Source organism: Mustela lutreola, chromosome 15, assembly GCF_030435805.1.
Source record: "Mustela lutreola isolate mMusLut2 chromosome 15, mMusLut2.pri, whole genome shotgun sequence".
Lineage (NCBI taxonomy): Eukaryota > Metazoa > Chordata > Mammalia > Carnivora > Mustelidae > Mustela > Mustela lutreola.
In genome coordinates this window covers 57,590,955-57,613,329 of record NC_081304.1, presented here as the reverse complement: position 1 = coordinate 57,613,329, position 22,375 = coordinate 57,590,955, and the positions used below count along the sequence as shown (strand labels likewise).

The 22,375-nt window shown below is 54.4% G+C and overlaps 1 protein-coding gene and 1 long non-coding RNA gene across 3 annotated transcripts in view; one reads left to right on the top strand and one right to left on the bottom strand.

Annotated features, from left to right (window-relative positions):
• Window positions 1-3,118: 3,118 nt before the first annotated feature.
• STX8 (syntaxin 8) overlaps window positions 3,119-22,375 on the bottom strand; it is a 244,800-nt gene continuing 225,543 nt past the window's right edge. Inside the window, exon 8 of one of the 2 annotated variants that reach the window (XM_059148483.1) lies at window positions 3,119-3,293. In XM_059148483.1, coding sequence (XP_059004466.1) covers window positions 3,226-3,293 — 68 coding nt within the window. In that variant the 3' untranslated portion in view covers window positions 3,119-3,225. The remainder of the gene's footprint in view (window positions 3,294-22,375) is intronic. The other variant, XR_009347944.1, reaches the window with a different exon arrangement.
• LOC131816104 (uncharacterized) lies at window positions 9,245-20,531 on the top strand. Its single transcript, XR_009347946.1, has 3 exons — window positions 9,245-9,407; window positions 11,962-12,041; window positions 19,110-20,531. It is a non-coding gene; the product is annotated as an uncharacterized LOC131816104 (long non-coding RNA).

Here is a 22,375-nt window from a genome sequence, read left to right as displayed (position 1 = left end):
CCAGGAGGGAGGATGCGGCCGCAGGCCGGCTGGCTGGTCTCCATGGGCAGCCGCTCTGGAAGCAGAGGGGCCTGTGGGAATTCCCCAGCAGCCCCGTGGACGGACAGGACTCTGCTGGGGCTCCGTGGACCCTGATGGATGCACAGCGGACGCACAGCGTCCTGGGGCTGATGAAGACCAAGCTTTACAGTTATTAATAATAACAAAATTTCAACAGAACGTAAGTACCAGTCATAAGCAGGTGTCTGGACTTCTTTATATGGTATCCAGCCTTTAAATGCTTATCATTCACAGTCAGGTAAGTTAAACAATACTTACGCTGTTATTTTAATATGGTTTATCTTCACAGAAAAAGGCCCTATGTTGCCTCTCTTCTCTGTGCTTAGGGTGAAGTCCTAACCACTCACATGGCTGATGCAGAGCACTGTGGGCCCCTGAAACCCCTCTGGGGCTTGGCGGTGGGGAGACCAGGTCTTAACGGGTTCACTTTCCAAACCAGCTGGAAAATGCCCCCGTTAACGTCAGCCACGTTAACTCCGGGGTGGGTCTCGACCCAACAGATCCCCAAACCGGGCGCATCCCAGTCAGGCGCCCTTCGCTTTGGAGAGGTGGGTGTTTCCCGTGGGAAACTTAGCCCCCAGGAAGCAAAGAAGAGGGGGGATCCTTCCTGCACTGCACCACCCCGGGGCTCAGATGGCAGGTCCTCACGGCCAAACCAGACGGCATTTCGCGCCTCCCCTGTCTGCGGGTCCAGAGAAGTGAAGTCACTTGTCTAGGGCACCCAGCTAGCAGCGCTGGGGCCGGGCCCGGAGCCCACTCCGTCAAAAGAACAGAAGCTGCTGTGTGCAGACATCGGCTCAGTGTTTGGCTTGAAAAGGCCTTTCCGTGTGACTGAGCCAGGATGCTGTGGCTCTGGTTCAAAGACGCCCCACAAGTTGCCGGGGCTCCGTGCTGAGCAAGTCAAGAGGAGGTGAGAAAGTCAAACAGAACTTCAGTGCTGTCTCCCATGAGCCCCAAGGTGGGGGGGCTCCAAGGAGACGCTGTTTATGCGGATTCGGGGGTTTTGCACGACGAGGCTGGAAGGCCGGCTCTGCAGATTCTAGATCGTCCTTTGGGTGATCTGTTAGCAACCACCTGCCTACCCCCTTCCCAACAAGGAACACGCATCCTGGGGTGCCTTACTATCCGCATGGCCTCTCTCCTTCGAGAACACACCCACATCGAGACAAGCCCCCTTCGGTTTCTCATCTCAGCGTCCCAGTCCAGGTCCCTGACAGCGTGGCTCCTGTTCACCGCGGCTGCCGCTCCCCAAGGCCTAGCCTTGCTCTGGTGTGTGCGCAGCCCCCCGAGGTCAGCAGGTGAATAGGATCCAAGAGTGCGCAGTAGAATCCTGGGGCTCCGATGTGGAGACCGTCCAACCCGCTGGGTTTCTTCTTAGGTTAGCGATCACATAGCTGACCGGCGTGTGCCTGTCCCGGAGGCTGTGCCCCACCTAGCTCGGGCTCTCTGCCTTCTGGCCATGTCCTGAGGCCCTCACCTGGTCAATGAGCTGTGAGCAGAGGAAATGGGTTCACTTCTGGACAGAACATTCCACAGCCACTATGAGGGCTCCCAGTGTCCCCCTCTCCTCTGTCAGAGCCTGCCGTGGCTGTCCCCAGGGCTGTCCCCCTAGCTCAGGGTCTGCAGTGAAAAGACCGGTCACTCGAGGGATAGGCAGCAGGGACAAGACACCCATGACTGGGATGGACCCAGGACATTTGGGTCTAGGTGGTTGGGGATGCAGCACTATCCTGTCAGTTCCAGCTGTCACTGGGCAGGGTGCAGGGACCAGGCAGGCCAGGTCCAGGGCTGGACGCCTCTCAGAGAACAGGCAAGCATGTCCCAGCTGCGTGCACACACCAGGGGCAAGGGGGACCACTCAGGTGGAGTGGGGGCTGGCGGGAGCTTAAGTGAGCCCATACTACCGGAGAAGAGCTGCCGAGAGGAGGGTCACCCCCCCCTTTCTGCAGGATGTAGGACTTATCAAGCCTCTGACCGAGGGCCAGGCCTCTGGACTCAGGGCCTCCCGCACACGGCCATCTTTGGTCTCGTGGCCAAGGACACGCCACGCTGGGTGGTGCTTTGACTCTCCCTGTGTCCATCTCTGCCCACGGAGGATCCCGCTGTGCCCTCAGAGGGCAGGAGACCCTGGGATTTCCCTTCCACGGGCCCACTTTCTCCTTTTTCCTCAGTGAAACCTCAGGCTTAGGGAAGGGCCCCATTGCCAACCCTAATTCCCTCCCCCTCCGCCAGGGAGAGCAAAAGCCTGGCCAGCTGGCCACCCTGCTCTCTCGTCACCCAGAACAGAGGGCATCTTTTAACGCGGAACTCCCCGAAGCTCCTGCGGGCTGGGGGTCCTCAGGACGCCCACCGCACCGTTTGGCCCTGGCACTCACGCGCACGCACACATGCAGTGCCCTCCACTCACACACACCGGGTGCTTGCAGCCCGCGGAGGAACCCAAGAAAGGCCCTGCCCTCCTGACGTCACATTCACACCTCTCTGGACCCTAACAGGTGCCTTCCAGCCCGATAATGTCCCATGCCTCCCCACTCCTACCCTACTCCCCAGACCTGGTCTGGGGGCTCGGAGCCCAGTCACTGAGGAAAGCAGCGGGAGCTGCTACTGGGTCTGAAGGCAGTTCCCAAAGTAGAGCCTGCAAATGTCCCCGCGTCATGGCAGCAAGCCCGGGAGCGCGGACTTGGGCGGGTGACAGGTGCGCACTCACACATGCGCCCCTCCTCCCCGTGGGGCCGCGGCTGTTCACTCACCGTTTCCCTCGCGGGCACACGACTTCCCCAAGCAGACGGACGCCTAGCACACTGCGGGGTGGCCGGAACTTCCCCCGCAGCCATGGGGCACGGTCACTTGGGCCTGGCACCCAAATGACCAGTGCCAGAAGCAAACGGGTGGCACGCGGCCTGCGGCCCTGGAGCCTCCCCACTACGGGCCCATTGACGCAACGCGCAGCCGCAGTTCAGAGCTTTGGGGGGGGGGGGCATTTATGGACGCAATGCGCAGCCGCAGTTCAGGGCTTGTGGGGGGCGGGTACTTTAATCGACGCAACGCGTAGCCGCAGTTGAGAGCTTTGGGGACGTTTATTGAGAGCGGGTTCAGGTACCACCTGGGTGCTGGGCTTCTCTGCGGCGCTGGCAGGCATCACAGCTGGTGCGCTCCTTACTGCCATTAGTTGGTGGGCCAGACGGCCACGACCACAATCGCCACCAGCAGTAGCAAAATCACCATGATCATCCCTGGAAAAGACAAGCATGAGAGACGGCTTCAGTGACTCATGCTGGAAGGGCATGACCTAGCCTGTGACCTACCTTTGCGGGGGACAGGGAAATGTGGCTCTGCTTTCGGATTGCACTGATGAAACACCGAGAAAGCAAAGGGCATTAGGGTCTGCAGGGAAAGGTTAAATCCAGAATCCATTGTCTCCACTGGCTACATGGCTCTGCCTTCTTGAACTCAAGATGCTTAGGTCACACATTGGCAAAAGCATCCAATGGAGGGCTGCCTGGGTGGCTCAGTGGGTTAAGGGTCTGCCTTCAGTTCAGGTCATGATCTGGGGGACCTGAGCCAGCCCAGGGTCCCTCAAGGGTCAGGCTCCCTGCTCAGCGAGGAGCCTGCTTCTCCCTCTCCCTCTGGCCCTCCCCACCATTCGTGCTTTCTTGCTCTCTCAAAAAAATAAAATCTTAAAAAATTAAAAAAATAGATATCCAGTGCAGGGATTCCTGCAAAGTCGGCACTGGATACACATCTGCTCTCTCAAGGGTCTCCTGAGTTACTGAAGCCCCCAGAGGGAAGCGAGAAGCACACGAGGTAAAGCAAGTGAACATGTCTAGGAAGTAACAGGTGACTCAAATGTGTAGGATCACGTGGTTCTGTGGCCCCCAGACGGAGAGGCTGTTTCCAGAAAGGCCGGTCCCAGGAGTTCAACTCCCGATGCTCTTACAGGAAGCGCCCCCAGCACATTATGCATCTTATTAACTAAATACCCACTGGCCACATGGGGCTCCTTACATTTCAATGAATTAAAATCAAATATAGTAGAGAGCTCAGTTTCTCGGTTCCACTAACCATATCTCAAGTGCTCAAGGGTCCCATGTGGCCAACGGCTACCATGTCGGACAGAGACAACTGGTGAACTTTCCACTGGACAGAAGTGATGGAAGGTATGGAGGTGGGATTACATCACTGGCTGCTGCACCCCTAGCTTCCATGATGGCACCTGGAGTGGATTCAATGCCCGTTTGTTGAATAAATGGGTGAATGGTCACTCAGTGTGTCCTCAACACTCACCCTACCCTCGGACAGTTTCCCACACTGGGAGTTCTGCTCTCCCTTCTTCTGGACTCGGTTTTGTTAAGTTAGATTTTTCTGGGAAACTGCCCACTTTTTCTGAGTGTTCAAAAATACTGGTGTAAAACCGTTCTCTTAGAACACTAGGCTGTACCCGTGCTCTTCTTTTTGTCTCTAATGTGGTATCTCTGGACATTCCTTTTCCTGATTAGCGCTGCCTCAAGGTGCCTCGTTTGATCATCTCTTCCAAGAACGGGTTCTGATGCTGCTGGTCGTGTCCCCTCATTTCCTGTTTAAATTTCTGCATCTGTATTCCTTAATCCTACAACTCATAGGTTTTCTTTGGATTCACTCTACTGTTCTTTGAACTGAAAGTCAGCTCATTCATTTTCCATCTTTCTTCTAAATATTGTCCCTCTACACCTACAACTTTCTGTTTTAAGATTTTATTTTCAAGTAATCTCTAACACCCAACATGGGGCTCGAACTCAGGCCCCTGAGATCAAGAGTTGCACGTTCCATCCACTGAGGCAGGCGGCTGCCCCTGTCTATAATTTTTGGTGGGAAATAATTTCACTGCTCTTAGTTTCTAAGTGCTATGTATTTTAGATTTTTCAGCAATTTCTTCTTTGGCCCAACAATTACTCAGAAATGTGTTTTAAAATTTCTGGTTACAATGGAACATGCTTATCCAATATATATTTTTAAAAATTTGAGATAATAGTGTATTTTGATGTGAAAATACCTGCGATTTTTACAGGTGACAAAGCCACCAGGACTTCAAACAATAACGTGGTTCATTGCCTGCATTCTTAACTGAAGAAAAGGCTGTATCTCAGTTTTCCCACCCAGTTCATAGATGCCCTGAATTCCCTCCACAGACCTTCAGGGTTCAATGTAGTTCAAGTAGTGAGCATTTTATTTTATCTTTTAAAGATTTATTTACTGGGCACCTGGGTGGCTCTGCTGGTTATGCATCCACCTTTGGCTCAGGTCATCATCTTGAGGATCACGAGATTGAGTCCTGTGTCAGGCTCCCTGCTCACTGGGGAGTCTGCTTCTCCCGCGCCCTCTGACCCTCCTCCCCGGCTTGTGCGCACTCTCTCTGGTCTCAAATAAATAAATCTTTTTAAAAATTTTTAAATAAACATTTATTTATTTATTTCACAGAGAGACAGGGGAGGGGCAGAGGGAGAGAATCCCAAGCAGACTCCCCACTGAGGGCAGAGCCTGACTCCGGGCTCGAGCTCATGAACCCTGAGATATGACCTGAGCCAAAACCAAGACTTGGATGCTCAAGCGAGTGAGGCACCCAGGCACCCCAAGTGGTGTGCTCTTTAAACTCAACCGTTGTAAAGCACAGCATGGGCACAGTGTCAAATATTAAGAAGGCACATAAAAATATATAGCAGGCTTCCCTGTCATTCTGTGACAGTGGATGATTTTTTCCCAATACCCCTCTTTCCTCTAATGATCTGATCTTTTGCAAGTACTCCCTCTTGGGACCTAAGAATTCTCCCCAACTTCGTACGGACACTAACCCAAGCCTCTCCATCAGGAGCCAGCAAAGTGTGGTTCCCCTGGTTGCTGGTCTGTTTTTGTACAACCCCCGAGCCAAGAATGGTTTGTACATTTTTTAAGGGCTGTCAAAGAAGACAAAGAGAAGCTGTGACGCACCGTCTGTGCTCTGCAAAGCCTAAACTCTTTACTATCCGGTCTTTCACAGAAGTCTGCGGATCCCTGCTCTCTATCACTAGGGCCGATAACGACCCAGCTGCAGCCTCGGATCCTCCACCCAGGCTCTGGTTTCCAGCTCTCTCTCCCATTTCTCTCCTCTGGGGATTTCCTCTCTTCCTTGTCAATTTGGCTCTGCATCAGCATTTGAGGGGCGGGCTGTGATATTTTATCTCGCGTTTCAAGACATGTGTAGTAAGATGCACGAGTGTGCATAGGTGAACGTTATCTCAGCCCATCTTCCGGCCAGAGCCAGAAGAACAAATCTCCTCTTCCTTTATTTCTGCCTCCAGAAATATCTTTATGTTGACCAAAAGCTCCCCCTGGGCAGGAATCCCACCACCTCCTGGCTGGGCTGAGAGGTCGTCCTGCTTAGGATCAGGGACCCAGCATGGAACTGGAGGACACAGAAGGATTGAGGAGCACTGGGGGGCACCTGCTAGCACTCCAGAATGCAGGGTAACCCCAAAGACAAGGGGGAGGCCTGGGTGCTGAGAAAAGACGGGAGACAAGGCATGGTGTTCAGTTACGGCTGCTCAGGCAGGATTGGAGCTGGGGGAACACTTGGGGCCCAGAGGCTGGTTGTGCAGCAGCAGTGGTACTGGACTGGAGGGAAGGGGGAGGGCCAATGGAGAGGCTGACACCAGGACCCCTGAGATTCACAGCGGGCAGTGACAAGCACAGTGGAACAAGAGACCGGAGCCAGGAAATGGAGGGCAGAGACTGGCTGAGAAGAAGAAACCATATGCCGGGTTTGAGCTCATACACGGTCAGGGAAGGGGCCTCCAGGCTCCGGTGGCTACTGCTGCTTCCCACCTGGGCCCACCTGCCGCCGCTCTGCCCAATGCCTTCCCTGCAGCTGAGCTGGAGCGTAAACCAGATCAGGTTACTGGCAGCCTTGCAACTCTCAGAGGCCTCAGCAGAAATCCAAACTCTTTAGGGGGGGCCTCGCACGCTCTGCGTCCGGCTACCCCGGCAGCCATTCTCTGCACCGGCTCCAGACACGCACCCTTCAGTTTCCTCAATGGCCAGGGTGACGCTCCTTCCTGTCCCTCTTGGCCCACGTGCTCCCTACTCGTCCCCCAGAACCCAGTGCCAATGTCACTTCCTGAAGGACCTTCTCCCCAGCATCCCATGAACCATGCTCTGGCTGTCCCTTCCATGGCCCTGCAATGCCCCCTTCTTCCGTCATGATTTAGGTGCTCAGACACTGTCTGTCTCCACCATGGGCCCCCGAGAGTCCGACACAGGGGCTGCGCCGGTCCAGCTCCCCTCCACAATGCCCCGTCCCCAGACCCTTTGTTGGTTTCTTTTCTTTTCTTTTCTTTTCTTTTTTTTTTTTTTAATATATGTACAAATGAGTCAATGTATCGACTATCAGGAAGAGACGAGAAGAACCAATAAGAAAGGCAAAGCGGGAACAGTCAACAGAGAGAGAGAAGCTGAGAACATGTGTCAAGGAAGCCAAAGAAGGAGAAGATTGTAAAGGCGGCAATCAAGAGACACCGCACAGACACCAGGAGGCCAGACAGAAGCTTCTGGGCTGGGAGTCCTTCGATGGGACAGTTTAGCAGCCCGGTGGGTGGGCCTCCTAGATCACTCTTAATACAGCAATTCCTCTGTAAGGTGGCAATGGTTCTATCTTGGACACTGTGAGTCGCACAACACGTGCCACAGGAGAGGTGACACAGGCACCCTGACACCCGTGCCAGCTGGAAACGCAGAGAGCGAGCACCTTGATGTCATGGGCTCAGCTGGGCTCCTGTCCAGCGATGAGAGGGGCTCTAAGGCCGAGTGACAGGTACGTCTTTTATATTTTCAAGCCTTTCGGAGCAAACGGGGGCCCTCTGGCCGCGACATTTTCAGCAGGTTTCACTGAACGGGTGGTGTGCACGGACCGTCAAGTGAGGAAGTCCTCTCGAGACGGCAAGTGACAGTGACAAGCCAAGGCCAGCGCAGCCTTTGGGATGCTCCCGGTCAGAAAGCAGGTGTTCACAGACCTTCCCACACAGCAACGCTTTCTCTTTAAGAGTCTGGCCTTCTTGGAGCCAGGCCACGGCTCTGGCACCTTCCTTGAATGGAGTCTCTCTTCTCTGGAGGATGTTTCGGGAAGAGTGACCAAGGCTCGTTCTGAAGCCAGGGAGGGCTGAGCTGCACCGTGCACAGAATACGTGGATGCGGGAACCAGCCCGGAAATCCAGGTGGGACACCCCCCACCACCACCCAGCTCCACCTCGTCCCCTTTCTCTGCACCCGTGGGGCCGGTGCAGGGGGGATCCCGGTCCCCGACACAAAGGGGGGCTTCTCAGGGACGGGGGCCCCAGGCACGCTGGGACTCGAAAACAGGGATACAGAGCTTTGACTCGGTTTTCTCTTCTCTTTCTCCTTCCTCCTTCCCTCCTTTGCAGTCTGTATGGTGGAAACTTTCAGAGATGAGAGTGGATGGGCAGGTGTACTGCATGGGCACAGGGATCAGATGGTGGCCAGTCTGGTTTCACCTGTGCCCTCCCCTGCGCCCTGAACCCCAGCCGTACTTCCTCTCCCACTCCCACTCCATCAAAAGCATCAGAGATAAAGAATCATTAACACAAGTCACCACCACACAGAAGGCGATTTGCCTTTCCTTCAAGACAGAGGCAGGGAAAGCCTCCAGCCCTGGAGACACAGGAAAGTGACTGTGGCCTAGAGGCCACAGCAGGAGACCATGTGGCCTAAGGGGATAGTATTCAGTCACAGTGGGGCGGGGGAGAGAGAGAGAGAGAGAGAGAGAGAGAGAGAGAACTTCCTTCTTTTGCCTCAGAGTGGTGCGTAAACCTCAGGGGGTCTGCTCATCTGTCCCCCAGCTACAGAGATGTGTGACATTTCAGAATGAGGAAAGACAGCTGAACTTCTGGGAACCTGCCAACTTCTGGAACAATGAAGGCTCTCTACCCCACCCCCGGCACAGAAACACCTGGCGAGGCTCCTGACCACGGCACCCCTCCTGCCGAACCCCGCGCTGCGCGTCCCACACCCAGGTGCCCCTCTCAGGGCCAGGCACGGGCGCCAGAGGCCCAATCGTGGAAAAAAATGGCCATTTCCTTTGGTCAGTCTACCAGATGGGGATTACTCAACCACTTACAATATTTACAAGTCCAGCTCGTGGCAATTAAAGAAAGATGTAGGAAAACAAACTCCTTTCAGACTGGGAAGGCACATGAAATGCAATTCTCTCCAGAACTTCTGAAGAGTGTTCATCGGGATTCATGGCCCGTATTTTTTCCAGTGAAACACTGGAAACCTGCAAAGTAATGGGCACTGTGTTGCCAACGCATCTGCCCTGGGTGAGGGTAGGTCACTCTTGGTGCTTGAGGAGGAGGGAGGGGAGGCAGAGGGAGAGCGGGGAGGAAGGGGAGGGAAAGAGGAGGAGGAGGGGGAGTGGAGGAGGAGGAACATGGACTGTCTTCTGGGGAGAGTGAGAGCAGACAGCACAGACCACTTCCCCCTCAGCGCTCAGCTGTAGGGGCTAAGCACAGTGCGAGAGTAGGGGTGGGGGGTAGCAGGGAGAGGCATGCAAAGGGCCTTATCTGAAGTTTCCTGATCTGATCACAGGAGAGCAGCACTGGTTGCTTGTGACTGTCCCCGCATCCCTATACCATTGCTCCTGCGAGCCCCTCTCCCACAGTGAACAGCCTCCAGAGCTCTAGCCTAGACATCTAGGAAAAGACCCCCACGGCTGGCTGGGTTTTTTCCCAGGGGTGCCTGTTGACAGGTGACATTTGCTTATGCATTAAGCAGTAGGTTCTCCCTGATCAAACAGATTTCTTGCAGCAGACTCCTGAGCTGAGATGGGGAGCGAGCCAGAGAAAAGACAAAACTGGAATATTTGTTTTCTAAAGTTCATGTAAATGTTCCCTTTAATCCCATTACTGGGCAAATAAGCTGAGAAAAGAGTAGACACCCAGCAGAGAAGGTGAACGCATTTACAATCTGAGCGTCAGACCACAGGGCACAGAACGGCAGGTGCCCTTGGGACCCCATGCGGGAGCTGGGGGCAAGGCGGCATGGGGTGGGCTCCCCAACAGCCTTCTTGCCTGCAGCCTGGAGCTCAGCCGGCCCAGGAGACAGGTGTGGACAGCCGCTCCCCTCCCCTGCCGCTCTGCTTTCCTGCCACAGTCCCGCAGACAGCGCTTCTATTAAAAACCTGAGCTTGAGTCTTCTGTTCTGACTTTGGTTCTGTTTTCACCTGGCACTCAACACATCCCTGGGATTTCTTCTCTGCTTTGGAGAGTGAACCCCCGGGCAGCACTGGTGGGCTCCGTCCCCTCAGCAGACCTCCCGTCTCCCTCTCCCTTCTGCTTCTGCCCTTGGCCCTCCGTCACCCTCTGCAGGGACACAGCCTGGGACCCTCCACGGACCCTGCTTCCTCTAGGCTGGTGGCTCACTGCCCCTGGAGCCAGAGACACTCCAAGAGGCAGGCCAGTGCCCCTAAACCTCCTCCACCCTTCAATGCCTGTGTTAGATATTAATATTCCTTCCGTTAGGCCTGACGATCTGCAGCAACAGGGATGGCGCGGTCTGGTGTGGGGGCAGCGGTGCTGGCCTGGGGGTCAGGGAGGCCCAATTTCCATGCCTTTATGGTGAGCTCAGTTCCACCCTCTGTCAAAGCCCCGGATACCGACTTCCTAGGTGCATGGGGAGGACTCAGTGAGATGAGGTGTGGGAGGCTCCCTGGGGGCGAATCTAGAGGCCCTTTACAGGCAGAGCGAAGACACTAATTATTCCTGCATCTGGGACCCTCCGCTGGAGCAGGGGGCCTCCGAGCAGCACCTGCGGCACAATGTCCCAGAGAGAGCCAGATGCCATTCATCCCCAAAGGGAAGGGAGGGGCGCAGAACCAGAGGGGACACCTGGGTGACATTTCGTGCAGACACAGAGTCCAGTTCCAGCCACAGCTCGGCCGTGATGACGGGTGTCCAGGAAAGGCTGAATTTTAGGGTCAGGTACCTGGCCACAGCCGTTTGGGTCCTGAGCACAGGAAGGGCAGCTGGGCTAGGCGCAGGCTGCAAGGCGAGCGGAGCCAGCTGAGCGGACGCCAGGTGATAGGAGCAGCGGGCCCTGGGGTTGGCAGGGGTGGTGGTGGTGGTGGTATGAACAGGGCTGGGGGTGGAGGCCCTGTGAGGGGGCCAGGTCAGAGCGGGGGCAGCACCAAGGCCAGGGTCATGGGCCCAAGGACTTAGAGACGTACAAACCAAACCCAAGGGGAACCTAGAAGGCCTGCAGAAAGCCTGACTTCGAAGCCGTGCCAGACCCTGGAAGCCCATCAGCCCTGAGGGTGGTGGGGGACACCGGGCACCGCAGCGGCGCCGGCGAAAGGCATTACGAGTAACGGCAGCGTGGCGAGAACAGAAGGAACACAGAGGAAAGGCAGCTGTCCACGCCGCTAGACATGGGCTCAGAACGTGCCATGCCCCGGTCCTGTGCTGTTCCCACCAGGAGTCAGCAGGGCAGGCAAAGCAACAGTTCCCCCCCTGCTTTGGAGGTGAGGAAGTGGGGGCTCACAGGTCAGCCCTGCCCTGCCCTGACGGGAGCCCCAGGAAGGCTGCGGGCCAACAGCCCAGCTAGCTCTGGGCACACGGCCACGTTCCCTGGGAGGGAGCCCCATGGGGCCGGGCCTCGCTGGGGACCAGGCTCACCAGGGGACCCAACCCAGGTGACGGTGGGAGGCCGTGTCTGTGATGCCAAGTGACAGACTCAGAGAAACACACGAGAAGGCAAAGGATTGGCCTGGAATTAGCCTGTGCTTTGGTTCTGACTGAAAACCAAGAAAATTTAGATGAAACAGGTCTTAACGTTGCCTTGGCATTTATGTTACTCTGAGTGTCTGTCTTCGCCTTTGGACAGGATCATGGCCGGCCCCAGGACAGCACCTGGGCCCACGTGACCAAACCCTGGCTCCTGCGGGAAAGATGAGCTTCCTGAAGGTACTGTGCTCTTCTCGGGAGTGGCTCTGGAAGGGGCAAGCCTGGAGTCCCATGAGGGGGTCTGTCCCGGATCTGTGCTAGGGTGACGTGGGGAGGAGAAAGGGGCACCTTCCTCACCCTGCCCTATGAAGCTCCAGGTCCCATCTGGGGACAATTTGTCTCCCTGGTCCCCAGGATGCCACCCCATCACAATGCGGACGAGAGGTAATGCGTCACGTCCACAGAGAACCTGGAAGAACGTCATTCTGGAGAGAAGGCAGGAGACTGGGGGGAAGGAGGATGGTGTGGGGAGACATCTGGGGGCCAGAGAGACCCCGCAGCCTCGGCAGGAAGCAGGAATGGGGAAGGTGGCCTGACAGGAGTGGGGGATGGGGCAAAAGAGGGGCTTGCCTGGAAACAGGAAATTGAAAGGAATTAAGACCGCAATAGCTGGGAGGAGCTGGCTGCAGGCCTAGGGGAAGGCAGGTTCCCGGGCTCCCAGCTCCAGAGACCAGACCTCTGCCTCACTGGGCATCAGGCGTCTCTGTCACAGCCACGAGGCCCCTGTGAGGCCAACACCTGATGTTTGCTTGGGACAGGACAGTGCATGTCACTAGCTAGGGCACATCATGTCGCAACCAAGGCGTCAGACCTGGGCAGATCTGACCACAGGGTAAGGGTCTGGCCAAGAGAGCCAGATTTCCTCACACCAGAACCTTCTGTGGGGCAGGTCCGACGGGAGCAAAGACACGTGTGTGGCTCTGCGTGGGCCCCAGGTCTCAGGAGAGGGGCAGAAAATCAACCCCCTCCCACACACACAAAAAAAAAACAAGAACACTTGGCCTATGACAGCGCTCCTTGGAGGGGGTATGCACAAATTCGGCTAGTCCCGCTGCTCCCCAAACAGAAGGTGCAGACGAGTTCCTCGGCTCCATTTGTGTTCTGAACGCGTTACTCAGTTCCCTCCCCCAACGTCCGGCAAATCACCACAATCCAACAGCAGAACTCTGCTGTAGAGAGACGACCTTTCCCATCAGTCATCAAAAGCTGCCTCTCTTGAGTCGTCAGGGCAATAATTTAATGCCCACTCTCGGGCGCATCACTATTGGCTAAGAGATATCCCCTCGCTGTGCCGCGGGGTCCCCCTGGGAAAGCGAGCCTGTCTGGAATCTGGCAGAAATTCAAGTGCCTTTGAAAAGACAGTCAGGAACTCTGTTATGGATATCTTGTTTTGACAATTCCCTCTTGACTAAGTGTCAAAAGATTTCTGGATGGCTCCACCCGGGCTACGGATTCAGCATTACGAACCCCTCTCTTGGTGCCGTTTGCATTGGGAGACGTCACCTGGCATCAATTAGGGAGACCGGGCCGGGCGACCAGAGTGGGCTGCAGCCCAAGCTCTAAGTCAGGTACAGAAAGGGCGGGCACGGAGCTATGGCCATCCAGAGGCTACTTTTTCAATACAGCAGATGCTGAGCCCTCTGAAAATTCTTTTTTTTTTTAAGTAAATCATGTGCCTGAGAAGCGGAAGCCCAGAGTAGTATATTTGAACCGAGGCTCTGAGTTCCAAACCCCAGGAGAACATCCCCCGGGAGGGGTGGGGACAGCTACGTGTCTGTTCAACTTGGCATGAGGCCATGTGAGGCCCCCGGGCTCTCCACTCCACGAACCGCAAAGCTTGGACTGAGCGGAGTTGGGCTCAGTCACCACAATGGTGACACTGTGGACGGGTGGCTGACAAAATGGGCCTGGAGGTCCCCCACTGGGCCGTGTTTCCGACTCTTCCTGGCTCAGTTATCCCTTGGAATCTCACTAGTCACCTGACAGCATTTAAACAAATGACACGTTCTTTAACCTATACGAGCCAGAGCCCTTTCCTCTGACTACTTCTTCTTTTTTTTAAAAAAAGATTTTATTTGACAGAGAGGGAGATCACAAGTAGGCAGAGAGGCAGGCAGGGAAAGGGGGAAGCAGGTTCCATGCTGAGCAGAGAGCCCAATGCAGGACTCGATCCCAGGACGTTGAAATTATGACCTGGACTGAAGGCATAGGCTTTAACCCACTGAGCCACCCAGGTGCCCTTTTTCCTCTGACTTCTAACTGGGAGCTTTCAGGAAAGAGATCATCAGCAAAAGTAAGTGTCTCTAATTTGGGAACGTGGAAGGGCGGTGCAAGGAAATAGCTCGCCAGCAAGACGCCTTCTCAGACACTCTCTCGCAGTCATGCCTCCAGTGACATCACAGACGTTCTCAGGGTAACGCCATCAGTGCTGTCCTGAAGAGACAAAGTGAGCAGGAGACGCGTGGGGGTTCTGGGGCAAGAGGAACTGGGAGCAGAGGTCAGGGCAGGAGAGCCCCCCTCCTGTCAATGAGGCGAACAAGAACCCCTTGGATGGGGTGAATGAGTTGCTTGGAGCCTTTCCCCTGGGGACCCCTCCTGCCCCAGAGTACACTGTGGACGGGCCCGTGGAGGGTGTGGGTCAAGCAGACCCACACTATGGACGCACACCGTTCCGGCCACCACTGAGCTTCTAATGAGAGCCACATCTGTCCCCATGAGTGGTGCTAGACACTCTATCTTCATCATGTGTGTGACGGGCTGACGTGCTCAGTAAATGTTTGATCGACAAGATAACAGAAGGCTCCCACTCCTGGGTGGCCAGGAAAGTGAAAACAATACCCAGAGCCTCTAGATTCTACTTCTTTACAATGGATTTTGATTGAATTTTTACAAAGATTTTATTTATCTGAGAGAGAAAGAGAGAGCATGAGCAGGGGGGAGGTGGGGAAGGGCAGAGGGAGAAGGAGACTCCCCACCGGGCAGGGAGCCCCACGTGGGGCTCGATCCTAGGACCTGACCATGACCCGAGCTGATGGCAGACGCCCAGCAGAGCCACCCAGGCACTCCTGGATGTTGATCTATTTAACAAATATCAATCAATCCATCTATAGAGTGCCAGGCACTGCTCTAGTCACTGGGGAGAGGACAGTGAAAAAAAAAGACAAAAGTCCCTGTCCTCACTGAGCGTCTATTTACACCTGTGCATGCTCACACGCATGTGTGCACCTGTGTGTGCCTGACTGCTGGGAGGATACGGCGGGTGAAGACAGACAAAACCCAAAATAAGTAAATGACATTGTGTCCTCAGAGGTGCAAAGTGCTGCAGAGGTGAGTGCTTGCTGGCAGCTCAGAGGCATGGATCCCCTCCCTCCGGCTCCAGGGGCAAAAGCAGGAGCGGGTGCTAATACTTTCCAGAAACCGGCCATCCCACAGTGGGATCTGGAAACGTGCTGTGGGTCAGATGAGTGTGCCTTTCTACGGAGCATCAGGGAACAGCCACCAGTGAACGCTAGTGACAGGTAAGGTCAGCAACAACATATGACAGAAGTTGGCTGGAATGATGAATGACGTCACGACATGTGGAAACAGAAAGCGAACTGATCAGGGAGTGCAGAGAAGACAGGCTGGCGAGGCTGACCTTATCAGGGGGTCCCCGGCACTTTCCAGGACAGGATGCCCTGGCTGGTGAAGGCTGGAAGCCACGCGGTCTCGGGGGACGTGTGGTTTAACACGTGGTCTGACACGAAGGAGCCGTACACGGCTTCTCCGACGGCAGCGGTTCCCCACACGACCCGTTCTGACAGCTCTGTGCCCAAATGAACATCAGAAATGGATGACTGCCGCCTTCTGGGGGGGGGGGGGTTCACTTTCAAGTAGCACTGCCCCCCCCACCCTGCTGCTGCTTGCTAAAATCTAAAGGAAGTCCACATTCTGGTGGCAGGAGGAGGAGGAGGAGGGAGTAAGTGCCAGGGGTCACCAGAAGTCTGGAAGAATCGGGGTGAATGCATTTCAGGGGGATCATTAGTGCTACTTCTGGGGCATCAGGTGGACAGCCACTCTGTCAACCCCAAGGCTGTGTCTGTCCCCCCAATCCTGTCCCCCAACCTCAGCGCTCCTTTGGCCTACAAGATGACACAGACCATGTATAACCAAGAGCCACAGAGAAGAAAGGTGACTGGTAAGAGCCATGGGAGGAAGAAGAAAGAAGGGCTGGAGAGAGCCGCCCGACACGGCCCTTTCCTTTGAAGAGCAGCGCCTTTTCCCAAAGAGTCAGAACCTACGTCATGGTCCCTCGGTTCGGCAACAGAGCCTGTCCCTGTCATCAAGGCAGAAACATGAGCTCCAGTGTACTCTGAAGGTCATCCTGCTTTTTCAAATGGTCACCAGTAAGCCATGTGAAGCTCCCTGGCCCCCTGACTTCCAGTACAGTGTGTGTGTGTGTGTGTGTGTGTGTGTGTGTGTGAGACTTCCCAATTGTGAGGCCAAGTGACAGATGGGAGAACATACATGTATGTATGAATACAGGGTCCAGCTTGACATGGGGAGCGGCAGTGTGGGCTGAACCATCGGCCAGCTGGCATCCACACCATGGCTCTGGGGAAGAGACCCCATCCATCCTCAGTGCCTAAAATTGGGGGACACTAGCCCTTAGCTCCCAGAACTGCCATGGAGATAGGACGAGGTGGGATGCTCAGTGCCGAGCACGCTCCCCGGCCCACGGCATGTACTCAATGGACATCAGCTGCCCTGACTCCTGCTGGAAATGGTTCTGGCTACAAAAGGGGCCTTCACAGTCTGTACTCTTTGAACAGAAGACACTCTGGTCGGCATCCTGTCTGCAAATCACTCTGGTTGCCAGCACCACCGTATCTGTCCACCACACGACACCAACACCAGGAAGAACGGGGACCCCCGAGAAGGATGGGACCACCCTCCGTCACTTTCAAGCATGCTACCACAAACAGAGATTTTGAAATGTGCACTCATGCAAAATCCCCCAACAGCCTGGATGACTGTGTGAAAATGCCCATGTTAAGCAGCAGCTCTTTCTGCTCACGGGTCCCGTCCCTGTGCTTTTTTTTTTCTTTTGCACCAAGGATGGCACAAGAATTCCTTCTTGGCCGTTGGCTCTGGACCTCATCTCCATTCCCAAGCTGCATCATATGGTGCCTGAACCTGGGGCTTTGCATCTTTCCACCTGGGCTCGGAGCCTTGGTGCATGCTTGAATACTTTCTGTGGTCCCGTGGCGGGCTCTACGTTCAGCATGGAGTCTGCTTGAGATTCTCTGTCTCCCTCCTTCTCTGCCTCTCCCCCTGCTTGTGTGCACACGCACAAGCACGCGCGCTCTCTCTCTCTCAAATAAACTCTTTTTTTTTTTTTAAATATTTTATTTATTTATTTGAGAGAGAGACAGTGAGAGAGAGCATGAGCGAGGAGAAGGTCAGAGAGAGAAGCAGACTCCCCATGGAGCTGGGAGCCTGATGCGGGACTCGATCCCAGGAATCCAGGATCATGACCTGAGCCGAAGGCAGTCGTCCAACCAACTGAGCCACCCAGGCGTCCCTCAAATAAACTCTTTTAAAAAATACCCTCCTTAAGAGTACTTCCAGGGGCGCCTGGGTGGCTCAGTGGGTTAAAGCCTCTGCCTTCGGCTCAGGTCATGATCCCGGGGTCCTGGGATCGAGCCTTACGTTGGGTCTCTGCTCAGCGGGGAGCCTGCTTCCTCCTCTCTCTCTGCCTGTCTCTCTGCCTACTTGTGATCTCTCTCTCTGTCAAATAAATAAATAAAATCGTAAAAAAAAAAAAAAAGAATGGAAGTTTATATCAGTTTTGAGGATAAGGCGAACTAGGGAGGTCCTCCCCTGCAGGTGGTCATTGTGGAAGAGGCTTCATGAGACTTGAAAGATAGAGTCCAAGAAAGGCATCTTGATGACACAACTGAGTGTCCCAGGTGCCCTGTAGGCTGTTCCTGCCAACACCAGGTATGCGTCCAAGGTCAGGAGCCACACACAAAACAGAACTGCCCTTCAGACTCGTGTTGTGGGCACAAAAAATAAAAGGCTATTGGAGGATAACACAATGATGCCATCAGCTTCTCCAGACCCAGTCTTTTTGGAAACAAGTAGAACAGAGGATCCAGAATGTCAGATTTGGCTCTTTGAACTATTTGCTGACTTACACTGAACTTGGTCTTGTCAGATAACTTCAGCAACCATTTCAAGGCCGAACAGCAGAGCTGAGTTACGACACGCTGCCAGTGCGAGGATCTGATTTTCCCACCTTGGCCACTGCCGCTCAGTGCGCCATGATCTCACACCTCCTGCCTTGGCACGGGGCTGTTCACACCACCCTATAGCCCTCCACGTTTTCCACACACCCAGCACGCAGACGCTGGCTTTTGGCCTCAGCTCAAAAACGTTCCCTCCCCAGTGACACCTCCTCTCCCATGCCCAAGGCACCCAAGGACTGCTTTTCCCTGGCTGCTTCTGCCAAGGACTGTATCCTGAACACACGCGTTATAGAAATTAGTTCATCACTAGCGTAAACTAACAATCGGTCAGATTCATGGAAAGCACAGCCCTTCCCTGATCGTCTGTAAATTCTTGAGAGGACAGACAGTCCACGCTCTGCCATGACTCTAGTCCCCGTGATGCTCTCCACAGGTGCCCAGCACAGATGTCGTACAATGCGCACTTTCTGCATCACGCACTTGTGTTTTGGTTGACGGAAAAGAAGCTCATCGTTTAGACTCAAATACTGGTTGCGTGGGGGTATGGAGAGTCAGCAGTGGGGAATTCAAACAGCACTTTTACTTGGTGATAATTAACGTGGAGATATTCTAGCAGCTAGACTCGTACTCCGCACAGACTAAGCACTCAATGAGTATGTGCTGAATGAGCGAATGCAAGAGGATGAGCTACCCACAGAACGGGTTACTAGGGAGTGTTGGTTCTAAAGAACTAAAGGGGATACGAGTAAGTACAGCTGGTTCTGCCAAACTCAAAATCAATATATTACCCCAAGTGGTGAATATCGGAATATAAAATTACAGAAGAACATATTCTACTAGGTTCCCGCAGATAGATCCACGGTCACATTCTCTCGAAATGTCGGGATTGTACCAGAGACTCAGAGCTTCTTTTTAACACGGAGGAGGACTTGGACTCAGCTAAGTGGATCCTCTGTATTGCACAAACAGCCCGCATCTTACTCATTCTCTGTAACTTTCTATCCCTCTCTATTCGCAGACATTCCTGAGGAGGAAATCACTAGAAATGGCCTAACGACGGAGACACCATGCTGGCATTCCAACACTGTCACTCCTGCCTGATCGCTGGTGAGTCTGTCCCACCAGGGGGAGATGGTTCAAGAGGAGACTTCTGATCCCCGCCTCACACCTGCTGAGTCCAGATCTCTGGAGGTGGGACCCGGGAAGCTGGGGGCGTCACATCCCTCCACGCCACCCTTCTGGCACTAACATTTGAGAACGGTGTCTTAGAAGGCAGAATCAAGAGCTCACCAGAAGTTCTCCAGCCCCTAAAGTAAAAAGTCAACTATGAACATGCCAGCAAGGGCTGTGCTTTCGCTGGGCACTGTGAAGATGAACGGACGGGGTCCACAGCTAGTAGGAAGGCCACTGTCCTGGTGGGCAAAGCAGGCACCCAATGACTTCCTGCTGATGACAGGCACCCTGGCAAGGAAGGGGTATACAGCCGGGGATGTGTCCGATGTACAAAACTCACCGGCTTTCGCAAGGCTCCTGTCCCCAGCCAATAGGAGCCCTGCCCCCATTTCCTCCCTACAGAGAGAACTCTGCTCTGCGGAGGTCTGCGGGACCACAGCAGCACGTGGATGGCCAAGACTGCCTTGCTTCGAACACAAGGAACCATCTCCATGACTTTCCAGTTACCATCAGGTGGTAACTTTAGCAGTTACCAGTTAGCCAGACTTTGCAGTTACCATCGGGTGGACCCAGATGGTCTGTGCCACTCAGCAACATTGACTCTTCCTCCTCGTGGGAGCCTGAAGGAAGGCCCAAGACAGAAAGAAGCACCAGTGAGGACAAGGACAGCAGGAAGGAGCTGGGATGATTCCAGCTTCCGACGCGATGGCTGGAGGCGACGGGGCCGCTATGATGCTCACTCTCCCGCATGGCGGGTCCTGATCTTGGCCAACGCCCGTATTTCTAGCGCACCCGAAGAACAAAGATTCACCTGCCTGCAGGCACTGGGCACATCGGGGTGGGGTGGTAAGTCCACCGGCGGCGCTCCGTCACCCACACGCGGCCCCCAGCCCTCCCAGAGGGTGCTCCGGAGCTGGCCCGCTGGAGAGCTGGTTTCAAAGCTTGGGCAGCCCCTGTGTTAGCAGCCTTCCTCCAGCATGGTGGGTAAGGAAATGAGAGAGGGAATGTTTAATGATTAGTTCCTTATGGCCCTCACATTCTTGAAGTGGATTCTTTACGCCCGCTGGAACGCTTCTACATTCTTGATAGCGGGACCGTAATATAAGTCCCTTCCTTTCGCAGCGCTGTCTTTTATTGACACACTAAAATACCCTCGGAGCAAGAGATGCCCCCCCTCCCCTCACGCCCCTCCATCGCCATGGCCAAGCTCCCAACGCCCGCCATTCCTTGTTCTCTTTCTAAGAATGCAATAAACATTTCAGCACGGTCCTTTCAATCCGCATTATTTATAATATTCTGAACATCCGTCGAGCCTGACTAGAACGCTAAGTAATAAATCAAACTTAACAACAACAAAAAAGGAAAGGGTGGGGGGCGGATCGCCCTCTGGCAAGGCTAAAGCCTGAGCCGGTTTGTTCCCCAAAGGGCTTAGTTATGTTAGGAAAAGTGAGATGGGGATGAGACTCGGGGTTTAGAATGACACTGAAGCAGGAACTGGAATCTATAGGCATAATCATAACTTTGTATAAATCTCAAACAAACTTACTTCTCTGGGGTGTCATGAGGATAAATGAGATACGTGGGAAGCATTCGGGATACCTCGAATGAAACCAAATGGAGCCCAGTTCTCCTTTCTGGGTCCAAAAGGTCGTCATCTTGGAATGACGAGGCTGAAAGCCTTCCTCCTCTCCTGGAGTTCCAGTCTTTGCTCATTAATGTCCCCTCTACCAGTTTGGATGGGGGTGTCCGGGGGGAGTCCTGAAGTGAGGCCCCAGGGGCCACCCTCGGGACCATCCCCACCTCCACCATCACTGCCCCGCCCCCAGAGGACCAAGCCAGGCCACACACAGTCAGAAGTCTCTCTCTTGAAGGATTCTGCTCCAGCCTGGGGGGTAGGAGGCGGAACTTGTCCCCCACCCATACTGCCTGGCGCTACGCAGGTTTATACCGTCTGACTTTCTCCTCGCAGAGGCAGAATCTGGCTCAAGAGCTCGCTGATGATTTCAAAATTTATCTAAACAAACGTGGAGGCCAGCATCGGCTCTTGGCTAATTGCATAATTGGCCTGAGGCCTCGCTGCCTTGGCGACTTCCCGCTCATTCCGAATCTCGCCCTGGAAACCCAAGCCACTCAGCCTCGCCACGGAGCAGGCGTATGTTTACGTGGCCAGACCTCAGCTTGGTGGCCCTGCAGGCGTGGAGTCTGACGTGCTCTGCGATCTGCTCTAAGTGGTCCCTGTCTATGGCTTCTGGGAGTGGGGGGAGCTGCTGCCTTTCTGGGCTCGTTCAGCAGCACGAGTGTGAGATGGGAGTCACTGAGTCATGACCCGCACTGTGTCATCTCGGTCTCTTGCTGCTTCAGGAGAAATGACCAGAACCCACAGGTCATGGGACTTCTCTGCAAGAAAGCCACTTTTCCTATTAAGTTGGTCAAGCTTGCCAAGGAGTCTGGTGGCTCTGCCATGCTGTCACTCTGCATTTTGACCTCATCTGCCCTTGTTCTATGACTGACGGGGCTTCCTGTTCCGATTTGTCACCTGCCAGCTGGACTGGGTGTCCGTAAGGTCTCGACCAATGTTCTAGAAGGGATCTGATACGGGCTTTGTTGTGTTCACCCACTTCTACCAGTAAGTGTCCCCCCAAAACCCTCAAATTTATGGATGATTTCCATATTTGCTTTTAAAAAGTCCTGTAAAATTAAATTTTCTTTTTCTTACAATATCCCTAGGTCACGGGGACCCCCAAAGTCTTTGTTATGTGATGACTATGGTCGGTGATCCACTGAAATGTTTGCTTCTGATCACAGACACCCTCCGTGCTAGGAGGACTGAGTGGCTGACCCAGATCTCTCGGGTCTCCTCCCTTGCAAGTGTCCACTCTCACTCCATACTTCATGGGGAGTCCTTTCCCTTGGCTCCTACCTCCGAGTCTGGGCTCTTCTACCCTCTGAGCCCCCCCGACATTAAACAGATGATCCCAGGAACCATTGCCACTCTCTGCCTCTCCCACCTTCAACTGCTTAACACATGCTTTCGTCTTATCTTTACTCGGATGGGGTCAACACGTAAGGAGTGTTGAAGCCCATGGTTTTGCAGTCAGATGGCCTGGGTTC